Genomic DNA, 14,411 nt, shown 5'->3' with positions numbered 1-14,411 from the left:
ACACCCCTCACCACACCCACAAATCAGTTTAACGAATAGCCAAGAAGTGGGGTGATAAGAAAAAAAGTGCGAAGCATATAAAATAAGGAATTGGAATAATTGTGCTTTATACAAAAAAATCATAACCACCACAAAAAAGGGTGGGCCTCATGGACTCTTGTTAATATGAAAGAAATGAATTTATCAGGTAAGTTCTTACATAAATTATGTTTTCTTTCATGTAATTAACAAGAGTCCATGAGCTAGTGACGTATGGGATAATGACTACCCAAGATGTGGATCTTTCCACACAAGAGTCACTAGAGAGGGAGGGATAAAATAAAGACAGCCAATTCCTGCTGAAAATAATCCACACCCAAAATAAAGTTTAATGAAAAACATAAACAGAAGATTCAAACTGAAACCACTGCCTGAAGTACTTTTCTACCAAAAACTGCTTCAGAAGAAGAAAACACATCAAAATGGTAGAATTTAGTAAAAGTATGCAAAGAGGACCAAGTTGCTGCTTTGCAGATCTGGTCAACCGAAGCTTCATTCCTAAACGCCCAGGAAGTAGAAACTGACCTAGTAGAATGAGCTGTAATTCTTTGAGGCGGAATTTTACCCGACTCAACATAGGCAAGATGAATTAAAGATTTCAACCAAGATGCCAAAGAAATGGCAGAAGCTTTCTGGCCTTTCCTAGAACCGGAAAAGATAACAAATAGACTAGAAGTCTTACGGAAAGATTTCGTAGCTTCAACATAATATTTCAAAGCTCTAACAACATCCAAAGAATGCAATGATTTCTCCTTAGAATTCTTAGGATTAGGACATAATGAAGGAACCACAATTTCTCTACTAATGTTGTTGGAATTCACAACTTTAGGTAAAAATTCAAAAGAAGTTCGCAACACCGCCTTATCCTGATGAAAAATCAGAAAAGGAGACTCACACGAAAGAGCAGATAATTCAGAAACTCTTCTAGCAGAAGAGATGGCCAAAAGGAACAAAACTTTCCAAGAAAGTAATTTAATGTCCAATGAATGCATAGGTTCAAACGGAGGAGCTTGAAGAGCTCCCAAAACCAAATTCAAACTCCATGGAGGAGAAATTGACTTAATGACAGGTTTTATACGAACCAAAGCTTGTACAAAACAATGAATATCAGGAAGAATAGCAATCTTTCTGTGAAAAAGAACAGAAAGAGCGGAGATTTGTCCTTTCAAAGAACTCGCGGACAAACCCTTATCTAAACCATCCTGAAGAAACTGTAAAATTCTCGGTATTCTAAAAGAATGCCAAGAAAAATGATGAGAAAGACACCAAGAAATATAAGTCTTCCAGACTCTATAATATATCTCTCGAGATACAGATTTACGAGCCTGTAACATAGTATAAATCACGGAGTCAGAGAAACCTCTATGACCAAGAATCAAGCGTTCAATCTCCATACCCTTAAATTTAAGGATTTCAGATCCGGATGGAAAAAAGGACCTTGAGACAGAAGGTCTGGTCTTAACGGAAGAGTCCATGGTTGGCAAGATGCCATCCGGACAAGATCCGCATACCAAAACCTGTGAGGCCATGCCGGAGCTATTAGCAGAACAAACGAGCATTCCCTCAGAATCTTGGAGATTACTCTTGGAAGAAGAACTAGAGGCGGAAAGATATAGGCAGGATGATACTTCCAAGGAAGTGATAATGCATCCACTGCCTCCGCCTGAGGATCCCGGGATCTGGACAGATACCTGGGAAGTTTCTTGTTTAGATGAGAGGCCATCAGATCTATCTCTGGGAGCCCCCACATTTGAACAATCTGAAGAAATACCTCTGGGTGAAGAGACCATTCGCCCGGATGCAACGTTTGGCGACTGAGATAATCCGCTTCCCAATTGTCTACACCTGGGATATGAACCGCAGAGATTAGACAGGAGCTGGATTCCGCCCAAACCAAAATTCGAGATACTTCTTTCATAGCCAGAGGACTGTGAGTCCCTCCTTGATGATTGATGTATGCCACAGTTGTGACATTGTCTGTCTGAAAACAAATGAACGATTCTCTCTTCAGAAGAGGCCAAAACTGAAGAGCTCTGAAAACTGCACGGAGTTCCAAGATATTGATCGGTAATCTCACCTCCTGAGATTCCCAAACTCCTTGTGCCGTCAGAGATCCCCACACAGCTCCCCAACCTGTGAGACTTGCATCTGTTGAAATTACAGTCCAGGTCGGAAGAACAAAACAAGCCCCCTGAATTAAACGATGGTGATCTGTCCACCACGTTAGAGAGTGCCGAACAATCGGTTTTAAAGATATTAATTGATATATCTTCGTGTAATCCCTGCACCATTGGTTCAGCATACAGAGCTGAAGAGGTCGCATGTGAAAACGAGCAAAGGCGATCGCGTCCGATGCAGCAGTCATAAGACCTAGAATTTCCATGCATAAGGCTACCGAAGGGAATGATTGAGACTGAAGGTTTCGACATGCTGTAATCAATTTTAGACGTCTCTTGTCTGTTAAAGACAGAGTCATGGACACTGAATCTATCTGGAAACCCAGAAAGGTTACCCTTGTTTGAGGAATCAAAGAACTTTTTGGTAAATTGATCCTCCAACCATGATCTTGAAGAAACAACACAAGTCGATTCGTATGAGACTCTGCTAAATGTAAAGACGGAGCAAGTACCAAGATATCGTCCAAATAAGGAAATACCACAATACCCTGTTCTCTGATTACAGACAGAAGGGCACCGAGAATCTTTGTGAAAATTCTTGGAGCTGTAGCAAGGCCAAACGGTAGAGCCACAAATTGGTAATGCTTGTCTAGAAAAGAGAATCTCAGGAACTGATAATGATCTGGATGAATCGGAATATGCAGATATGCATCCTGTAAATCTATTGTGGACATATAATTCCCTTGCTGAACAAAAGGCAATATAGTCCTTACAGTTACCATCTTGAACGTTGGTATCCTTACATAACGATTCAATAATTTTAGATCCAGAACTGGTCTGAAGGAATTCTCCTTCTTTGGTACAATGAAGAGATTTGAATAAAACCCCATCCCCTGTTCCGGAACTGGAACTGGCATAATTACTCCAGCCAACTCTAGATCTGAAACACAATTCAGAAATGCTTGAGCTTTCACTGGATTTACTGGGACATGGGAAAGAAAAAATCTCTTTGCAGGAGGTCTCATCTTGAAACCAATTCTGTACCCTTCTGAAACAATGTTCTGAATCCAAAGATTGTGAACAGAATTGATCCAAATTTCTTTGAAAAAACGTAACCTGCCCCCTACCAGCTGAACTGGAATGAGGGCCGTAACCAGAAGAGTCCAAAGAATCAGAATGATGGTGTTCATTTAAAAATTCATCTGTAGAGAGAGAAGATTTAAAAGACTTTTTACGTTTACTAGAAGGAGAAATAACAGACAAAGCCTTCTTTATGGATTCAGAAACAAAATCTCTTATGTTATCAGGAACATTCTGCACCTTAGATGTTGAGGGAACTGCAACAGGCAATGGTACATCACTAAAGGAAATATTATCTGCATTAACAAGTTTGTCATGACATTTAATACAAACAACAGCTGGAGGAATAGCTACCAAAAGTTTACAGCAGATACACTTAGCTTTGGTAGATCCAGCAGGCAGAGGTTTTCCTGTAGTATCTTCTGGCTCAGATGCAACGTGAGACATCTTGCAATATGTAAGAGAAAAAACAACATATAAAGCAAAATAGATCAAATTCCTTATAAGACAGTTTCAGGAATGGGAAAAAAATGCCAAACATCAAGCTTCTAGCAACCAGAAGCAAATGAAAAATGAGACTGAAATAATGTGGAGACAAAAGCGACGCCCATATTTTTTGGCGCCAAATAAGACGCCCACATTATTTGGCGCCTAAATGCTTTTTGGCGCCAAAAAATGACGCCACATCCGGAACGCCGACACTTTTGGTGCAAAATAACGTCAAAAATGACGCAACTTCCGGCGACACGTATGACGCCGGAAACTGAAAAGAATTTTTGCGCCAAAAAAGTCCGCGCCAAGAATGACGCAATAAAATGAAGCATTTTCAGCCCCCGCGAGCCTAACAGCCCACAGGGAAAAAAGTCAAATTTTTGAGGTAAGAAAAAATATGATAATTAAAGCATAATCCCAAATATGAAACTGACTGTCTGGAAATAAGGAAAGTTGAACATTCTGAGTCAAGGCAAATAAATGTTTGAACACATATATTTAGAACTTTATAAATAAAGTGCCCAACCATAGCTTAGAGTGTCACAGAAAATAAGACTTACTTACCCCAGGACACTCATCTACATGTAGTAGATAGCCAAACCAGTACTGAAACGAGAATCAGCAGAGGTAATGGTATATATTAGAGTATATCGTCGATCTGAAAAGGGAGGTAAGAGATGAATCTCTACGACCGATAACAGAGAACCTTATGAAATAGACCCCGTAGAAGGAGATCACTGCATTCAATAGGCAATACTCTCCTCACATCCCTCTGACATTCACTGCACGCTGAGAGGAAAACCGGGCTCCAACTTGCTGCGGAGCGCATATCAACGTAGAATCTAGCACAAACTTACTTCACCACCTCCCTTGGAGGCAAAGTTTGTAAAAACTGATTTGTGGGTGTGGTGAGGGGTGTATTTATAGGCATTTTAAGGTTTGGGAAACTTTGCCCCTCCTGGTAGGAATGTATATCCCATACGTCACTAGCTCATGGACTCTTGTTAATTACATGAAAGAAATATACTGCAGTATGATTTGTTCATAAACCTGAATTCCAGCTAGTTTCAGTATAAATAATAATAAAAAAGCTTTTACTTAAAAAATAAATAAATATATTTTTGCATGAAATTTCTAATAAATTTGTTATTTCATAAGCACTATTGGGAGTTTTAGTTAAAAAAAATAAAAAAATATACTTAAAATCTTTGCCGCCTGAATATTTCTGTATTTATTTATGTTGTTGGTAATTTGCGCTTGCAGTCTCCAATTTTTAATAAACAAGAACAGCTCTTTCAAATTGTTTTCAATACTGGTAATATCTAATGCAGTGACTTCCCTGTTGGCTGATTTTACAATATTGATATTCTCTGCTGAAATAAATTACACAATTCTCCGCAGTGGCACATTTTTTTTATTTTTTTTTAAAATCCTGTGTTCTATTATTTGTCAGAATTATTTAGTTTATGCCATAATACCTACAACATAAGTGGATCAAGACTAGATTGAATGCTTTTTTTTTTTTTTTAAAGGGACACATAAGTTATACATTTTTTTCTGTTGAGATTGACTCTACATAAGTCTGGGGGGAAAATTAAGTAGATAAATACATTTTTTTTTTCCCAGTCTGTTTCATAACCCTGGCTGCCTATTCTCTCTTTTAAGTGTAATTCTTGGCATGTGAGTGTACGCTTTGCTTACTTAGCCTCCCACTTACCACAAGAAAACCGGCACCCACTGGTAATGCACAGGGGCAAATCGTGTGTACAGCATTTATGCCTGTATATTTGTTGATTGATTGACTAGTCTTAACTGCTAGAGGCTGAAATGGCATGAAGATTTATTTAAAAACCGATAAGAAGTTAACTTGTAAATCTATATTGCTGTTTCATATTTTTATGTGGAGTCTATAGCAAGAGAAAACATTTATGGCTTATGTTCTTTTAGTGTTTTTTACATCCAACCCCTAGTAAAATATATAGGCTTCCCTCAGCCTCTGGTGACTTCCTTATTGTGTGAGTGTGGTCCCTTCTTTTTCTACCGCTAGATAACACAGTAAACAAAGTGCATAAATTAGGGCAGGGGTCGACAAATCTGTTTCAAATTTGGGAGCCAGACAGTGGTATTTCTATATGGATATTTATGGAGAATAACCCAAAAAAATAGGAGCCAGGAGTAAAATTCTAGGAGCCAGTGGATACCTGGCTCTTGGGTTTGTCGAACCCTGAATTAGGGTAACATGATATTGCCTTCCTCATGGAAACCTCATGAGGTAAAAGTATGTCTAAGCATGGATATGCAGTTATGATTTTACATTACTGATGTCAACTATTTAAAATTTCAAATTAAAGGGTCATTAAACAGTTTGAGAGTATAATATAAAATGATAAATCGCATATAAAAAGTCTGCAATATACTTTCATTATTTATTTTGTCCCCTTTTCCTGTAATTCCATTCTGAAATTGTGAGCTTTTCAATCTGTTAGAAATGAAAATGGAGAACGCTGTTCTATTCCACACAGTCATTGGCTGCACTCACTAGTGATCTATTTGTAACTGTCCCTAATTGGCCACAGCAGAGAAGGTAACCTAAGTTTCAACATGACAGCTCCCATTGTTTTATAGACACTAAAACTACACTTATTTTGTCACTATTTAAACAGCTAATGAAACTTTATAAAATACATCTACATGTTATTCTTAGACTAATCTTCCTCTTTGAATGCATTATTCTAGCTAGCATTTATTTAGTGTTTAATGTCCCTTTAAGCTTTGGGGGAAAAAAGCTCTTCTTAGATCTCTTGCAACAATTTATTATTTTATACCAGAGATTGACAATCTGTTTGCAACTAGTGAGGAACCAAGTGAATTCTTGAGGCGCAAATTGCACTTTTTTTTTTTTTTTTTTAGAAGTGCCAGTAAAGGCTATTTCCGTAGAAATATATGTAGGGAACAGAAATATAATTCTGATAGATATTCTGGCTCTATCTTACTCCTGGGATTTGTCAGTACTTGACCTTTTATTATTTTTAATTGAATACTTGATACAATATTTTATAAAGGACCTATTTAATTCCTGTTAGAAAAAATACAGCAAATATAAAGGGAGGGTAAAGTCAAAATTAAACGTGCATGATTCAAATAGTGATGCCATTTTAAGACACTTTTAAATTCACTTCTATTTTCAAATATGCTTTGTTCTGTTGATATCCCTTGTTGAAAAAGAATACGCACATATCCTACACTAGTGAGAGCTAGCTGCTGATTGGTGCCTGCACACATTTGTCTCTTGTGATTGGATAACTAGATATGTTCAGCTATCTGTTAGTAGTGCAATGCTGTTCCTTCAGCAAAGAATAACAAGAGAATTAAGAAATGTTTTATAATAGTAGTCTTAGTAAGTAAATTGGAAAGTTGTTGAAAATTGTATGTTCTATTCGAATAATGAAAGAAACTTTTGTTGTTTCCTGTCCCTTTAACTTATAGTGAGATTATTTTGTCAAATTAAGCCATGCCATGATAGATACAATTTTTTGCGACTTGTATGGCTGTCATCTTCCACTGGGCATAAAATATATTAAAGGGATATGAAAATTTTTCTTCTGTGATTTAGACAGAGCATACCATTTAAACAATAATTCAGTTTACTTCTATTATCAAATGTGTATCATTCCCATAATATTCTGTGTTGAAGGGATACCTAGGTAGACCCCTAGGGCCTAGAGCACTACATGTCACAAAATAGTGCTGTCATCTAGTGCTCTTGTCAATGGATAACATTCTTACAAAACTGTTGCCGTATAGTGATCCAGAAACAATCCGGCTCATAAGCATACGTCCCTGCTTTTCAACAAAAGATACCAAGAGAACAAATAAAACATGATAATAGAAGTAAATTAGAGAGTTTTTTTAAAATCACATGCTCTATCTGATTCATGTTCCTTTAAAGCTGATAGCTAGAGAGAACCTAAATATAAAAATATTACCACTGGCAATTTCTGTATTTTATTTATTTGGGGACTGTTTGTTTTTTTCCAGTAAAGTTTGGGATGTATCTTGTAAAAGAGAATTGATCGCTGTTTTTCAGAAACATGATATGTATTGTCTGAGATGCCGGTAAACTTTAAAACCAATACCTTATAATTAATTAGCTAATAAAATGGATATTAAACAGCTAATAAATGCTAGCTATAATTATGTATTCAAAGCAAAGATTAGCCTGAGAATAAACAGATGCATTGTTTTAAAATTATATTAGTTGTTTAAATATTGAAGACATAAATGTAAATGTTTAGTTTTCAAAAAGTAAAGGAATCCGCCATGTTGTAACCTAGGGTTTTCACCTTAGCTATCTAGTCTGCTGAGGACTATTAGAGACCGATATAAAACAGGCAATAGAAGAGTGTGCAAACAATGGCTTTTTGGATTATAGGATTGTTAAAGTAACTAGTCTGTTACATACTCTCTCTTATGGCCTGTCTTTATATATTTCCCTAATTGTCTGTAGCAGAAGAGATAAATAAGGGGAGAATCTAAGTTTCAACATGGCAGAGTTCATTACGTTATTAAAAACTCAGTGGAATTGAGAAAAACTGCAACTTTTGAAACTGTAAGCAAACTGGTAGCTTTCATGGTGTATTGTATCTGCCTTATTAAAGGGACGTAATGCTGCAAAAGAAATTGGTGTGGTGTAGGTTTCTTCAAACATTTTTCTATAAATAGCCAGGCAGTAAATATTTGGACTTTTCTGGTAAGAGGAAACATCAATGTAGGTATTTAAAAAGCAAGAAAATAAACACATTTCTGCAAATTTTTATTTTCAAAAGTTAAACTGTATAACAAACAAATAAGCCACTCAGGCACTTGCTTTGGTTACGTCCTCATTTTAATTCTTATTTTTTTTTATTTTGTAAAGAAATTATTTTGTGATGCAAATCCATTTTAAATTCTCTAATTTTCTGACTTTTGGTTTCCTTTGTATTGGGAATATTGTGTTGATGTATATTGTGTGCAAAGCAGTGTAAAGGGACGAGAGCACCACAGTGTGTCAACTACTTAAAGGGATATTCCAGCCAAAATTGGAAACCACATGGGTGCATTTCGGTAATGAACAGAAGCAATATAGTAATACACGCATTAGCAAAAATGCTTCTAATAAAAGCTATAGCTGTTTCAAAAGTTTATTTAAGTATGCACCGTGCACCAGCATTTTAAAGCCTAAGGTGCTTGTACCATCTGAAAATGACTAAATGTGTTAATTGCTGACATGATACAAGCCCCAGTGATGATCGGAGCAGCTGCATTATTTAAATGTGAGTGCAGTAACAATGTCTAGCTATTCACGTGCAGCGAAAAATATTAACACTAAAACAGTGATAACTTTTACTAGAAGCATTTTTGCTAATACATGAATATTGCAAATATGTTTCTATTCAAAGATGTAATTCATCTATGTGCATTTAAATTTTGACTGGAATGTCCCTTTAACGCTTTGCCAACGTGAGTTGCTATGGTCCAATAAAACTTTATTTATGCACCAGAAATATGAATTTCATATAATTTTCACGTTACTGTTATTCAAAACTATTCTTGCCTTTACATAAGTGTTTACCCACTTCAGAGGGACTAAGCACCTAGTTAACGTCAGCTCTGGACACACAATGCAGTACTTGCTCGTAGCTGAACATGGTTGTTAATCCAATCAGGGCTACTTACATATGCTACCGCTGATTGGCTCAGATTTGAACTATGTCTTTAAGCCCTTTGTGGGGCTTAAACATATAGGTATACATGTGCAATAAGGATATGCTCTAGTGCATTAGACCATTTGTACTGCATCTTCATGTCATTAAGTGTTAAAAGGACACTAACCCTGAATTTTTTGTTTCATAATTCAGATAGAGCATGCAATTTTAAGCAACTTTCTAATTTACTCCTATTATAAATTTTTCTTTGTTCTCTTGCTTTCTTTATTTAAAATGCATAGGAGCCGGCCCATTTTTGGTTGAGCACCAGTGCTTATTGGTGGGTAAATGACAGCCTCCAATAACCAAGCACTATCCATGGTGCTGAACCTAAAATGGGCTGGCTGTTAAGATTTACATTACTGCTTTTAAAATAAAGATAGCAAGAGAACAAAGAAGTATTGATAATAGGAGTAAATTAGAAAGTTGATTAAAATTTCATGCTCTATCTGAATCTGAACCCACATTTCTTTTTTTTTTTTTTTTTCTTTTTTTTAGTGTCCCTTTAAGCTTTGGTGGGAGGGGGGGGAGAACACAGTCCACATTATATTATAAATAGATGTTATACATTATTTGAACCTTTTCTCATTGGGTGGGTCAGTTCAGGAATGATTCATTTTTACCTTAAAACCCCTTTATGAATGATCAACTCTTCAAAATAATGACCAGCATTTTTATTTTTAACCATTTCAATAGTTACATCTTCTAAATTCTCTCTAATACATTTTTAGCTGTAGTAATTACTTGTGATGGCTCAGTGATAATCCCAATAAGAGTTTAGCAAGGTCTCCAAACGCCCTACCTTTGACCACTAATTTCCCAGCCGCTTGTCTAGCTGTTTCTCTTCTCTGACGCTGCTTGTCCGATGTCTCTGGTTGATTAGTAACTGCTTCCTGCAGCTCTCCATCAGCAATCGCCTTGATTTCTGTACTTGTATTATTACAGCAATTAGGCGGTGTGCATGTAAGTGTCCGCCACGTAGCCCTGGTCAATTAGAACACCCGTCCGTTGAGTCTCTGACGATAAATTTCACATCCAGACGCCAACAGAAAATGTACCTCTTTCCACGTGTTAATTAGATTTGCAAAATGCTTTATTTTATATACTGGTGTATGAGTCAAGTGGTTTTGGGCAGTTTTTAGAAAATCTGTTTTCTATGTATATGCTAAAATAAATATATGAAAAGTCAAAGGAATAATGGAAATAAAATGGTTACTTTAGATATTGGTGAGGTCTGTGTGTTAATAGCGTAAAGCAAAAAGGTGGTGTTGGGCAGAGAAATAAATGTAATTTCCATTACCTATTAGTCGTTTCTACCATGGTTGCATACCCCAGCTGTCCTTTAAAGGGACATAAACCCAAAAATATTATTTTCATGATACAGATAGAGGATACAATTTTAAACAACATTCCAATTTACGTCTATTATCTAATTTGCATCATTATTTAGGTATCATTTGTTGAAGAAATAGCAATGCACATGGGTGAGTCAATCACACGAGGCTTCTCTGTGCAGCCACCAATCAGCAGCTAATGAGCCTATTTAGATATGGTTTTCAACAAAGGATCTCAAGAGAATCAAGCAAATTAGATAATAGACGTAAATTGGAATGTAGTTTAAAACTGCTTGCTCTTTCTAAATCATGATAGACATGATTCTTTTAGAAGGGCATTTGTATGTAAAAGAAAAAAAAAAATTATGGCACATTTTCATTTTAAATAAATTCCTTTCTTTTGTTATGTGTTTAAAGGGGCATGAAACACATTTTTTTCTTTCATGATTCAGATAGAGAATACAATTTAAACAACTTTCCAATTTGCGTCTGTTATCTAATTTGCTTCATTCTCTTGGCATCCTTTGTTGGAAGCAGCAATGCACTACTGTGAGCTAGCTTAATGCATTGCGTGAGCCATGTAATTTGGAAAGTTATTTTAAAATCTTATGCTCTATCCAAATCGTAAATGAAATTTGGGTTTCATGTCCCTTTAACACTTGCAAAGGTGTTAAATGCATAGTAAAGCAGGGGTTTTCAAACCTGTCATCAGACCTCCCTAACGGGCCAGATTTTCAGGATATCTGAACTGGAGCACAGATGAAAGAATCATGATTATTAACTCGCCTTCACCCAAGGTAATCCAGATAATCTGGCTTTTTAGGGAGGCCTGAGGACAGGTTTGAAAACTGTTGGTTTAAAGGGATGGTAAACACCTTGAGATTCTTATAGATTCTATTAAACTATGCATAGTACAACAGCTTTGCAATATACTTTATATGTCACCCCTTTACTTTATTGTCTTTTTTATAGTTCTAAAAACTCAAAGTCTATATGGCAGGCTTCACAAGCCCAACCCTGCCACATATCTGTCCCTTGGCTTCAGCAAAGATGATTAGATAAGATACTGCATAACAAAGCACAATTTGTTAACATAATGACAGTGGCTAACCTGTTTTCTTCAGTAGAACGTCTGCATTGGCTCCACCAAATAAGACAAGGGGTGGATGGAGTTTGGCTATTGTAATAACAACGTGTTTACTTTCCTTCGTTAAACACTCCAGTAACCCCTGTACTCGGTTCCAGATGAGGATACAGCCAGTGCCGGGACCATATGCATGTATGCATGCTTTTTACTTGCTCACCAGCTGTTGCTTTACCTGGACTGGCACAGGAAAACAACTTTTAAACAAACCTATCTAATAAAAAAAACAGCATTATAGTTTTACACTAGAATGTTCCTTTTAACCCCTTAACGACCACAACGTTACATGTACGTCGCTGGTCGTTAAGGGCTTGTCTTCTAATAATAGCTCGGGTCAAGACCGCACTATTAAACCCTCCCTCCTGCAGGCTTGCTAAAATAGTGCGGGTTTGCCGCTTGCGGCGAGACAGCGCTATTGAGAAAACAATCCCCATAGAAAGACCAAGCGACGTACCCTCATTAAGGGGTTAAATGTCTTAAGTTCACATAACTGATTCTAAGATCATTTGCAAAGTTTTATGAGGTGTATTTATTTCTGATTCCCCCCCCCCCCCCCTCCTCGGGCCATCTCTAGTTCTCTTCTTGACATTGAGGTTTAAAATGTTTATTTTATATTAAATTGCATGTGCTGTTTGGTAAATGGGTTTATTAATGAGTTAGGCTTGCAAATATTGTGAAAACATTAGCGCTGCGGAATCTGTTGGCGCTCTACAAATAACCGATAATAATACCATAAACATCTATCTCTGTGTGCAGGAGGAAGGCACCAGCCATCTCAGGAAACTGCAATTCTTTCTTTTCTCTTAGATTGTAACTTTTATTCATTTATTTATTTTCAGTGGAAGATTCAGAAAACTTTCCCCTGACCTGGGAGTCTGCTGTGAACCAGACAGGTAGGCAACTTTTTACCCTCCTATATAATGCAAACTGATGGATAGTGAGATCTGCATATACACGTGGCTTTCACTGCCGTGGTCTGCTTTCCCCCCTTACTTATTTATTACAGTTACTAGTGCAAACCCCCATTCTAGATGTCTGTTTGATGTGCCCCTCTGGTTGCGCATCCTTCTGCCCTTTCAATCCCTAGATACATTTGTGCGCTTATGCGCTTCCTCTGGTCTATGCTCACTTTGTGCTCTGCTCATTCATTCCCCTCTCTGGTCTTTACAGATTTCTTCTTTTTTTTTTTTGTAAACTGTTTTGTTGCTACAGAGGGATACATTGCATTGCAAATCACTGCATTTTATTGCTGTAACACCCAAGAACACAAATATTTTAGTATTTCCCTTCTTCTATCCATCCATCCATCCAGTATTCCCCTAGCTCAAGGGTGGTGAACCTATGTGAGAAGTGCCCAGGATTGCTCTCAAAACAAATCTGCTTTCATTCCTTCTCTGGTCTCTTGGTTGTATTGGCTGCAATTCGTGTACTTAAAAATGTCCCCTTTATCATGGATTTGTAAGAAAAATAAGATGCAGGTGGACAATGCTCTCAGCTAGAGAACCTGTCCACGTGGGTTCAGTTGGAGTGTGATGACTTGTCACTCATCATGGATTAAACAGTCTGCCACCTCTGAGGTAATAGAGAGGTTACAAAACTGCATTTGATATTCGTAGAGGTTACAAAACTGCATTTGATAATCCAGCTTTAATTGGTAATTTGATTGTTAATTTTGTTATACATCCATATTATTTTTTTAATGGACTATGGGCACTCAAAAATTATTTCATAATATAGCCAATTTCGGTACACAGTATCAAAAATGTTCACCACCCCCTCTACAGATTACTCAGATAATAAAATAAATATTGGTTTTACAATAAAATCTATTATTGCTGCTGTGGAATCTTCAAATGTTTTGAGCACTGTATGGCGGCAGTCCTTGTTTTGTTATATACATTGTTAAAACATGCTGCTATATAGTGCTCAAGTCCTGCGCATGCTCTGAGCGTACCTAAATATGCTCTTTACCAAAAGATTACCAAGAGAATGAAATAAATGTGGCAATGGAAGCAAAAGGGAATTTAAAATTGAATTGTGAAAGTTTAATTTTCATGTCCCTTTTAATATAAGGTGGGAACTGAATATGCAAACTTGGTTCTTTACTAAACTATTTTTTGGGGGGATATGAGCCATTTTTAAAGATCTGCCTATACAATAAATGCATTAAGCACTATCATTGTATTATCAAAATGTGCATAGTTTTGAAGTCAATGGACATATCCCTTGAAAAAAAATCTCTTGAGTATCCTTCTAATTACTTTGCTGTAGCTAAATAGGGATAAAGTTTGTGTGATGAAGATTAAAACAAAATCACTGTAGAATGTTGCTGTGTCATATTTCTGGATTTTACAGGATACACTCCAGACTGGTGGCAGTAGATACAAATAATAAATAACTGCAAAAGTGGGTAAAATATTGGAAGAACATTGTACAATTATGCATAATTATTATAAAATTT

The 14,411-nt window shown here is 36.6% G+C and overlaps 1 protein-coding gene across 2 annotated transcripts in view; it reads left to right on the top strand.

The window, feature by feature from the left end:
- The window catches only part of ZNF423 (zinc finger protein 423), a 465,949-nt gene that overhangs the window by 43,276 nt on the left and 408,262 nt on the right, over nucleotides 1-14,411 (top strand). For both annotated transcript variants that reach the window (XM_053699543.1, XM_053699542.1), the window contains exon 2: nucleotides 12,790-12,843. In XM_053699543.1, coding sequence (XP_053555518.1) covers nucleotides 12,790-12,843 — 54 coding nt within the window. The remainder of the gene's footprint in view (nucleotides 1-12,789; nucleotides 12,844-14,411) is intronic.

Source organism: Bombina bombina, chromosome 1 (assembly GCF_027579735.1).
Source record: "Bombina bombina isolate aBomBom1 chromosome 1, aBomBom1.pri, whole genome shotgun sequence".
NCBI classification, from domain to species: domain Eukaryota; kingdom Metazoa; phylum Chordata; class Amphibia; order Anura; family Bombinatoridae; genus Bombina; species Bombina bombina.
Note: the sequence above shows the minus strand (reverse complement) of the source record. Positions and strands in the feature narration are given on the sequence as shown.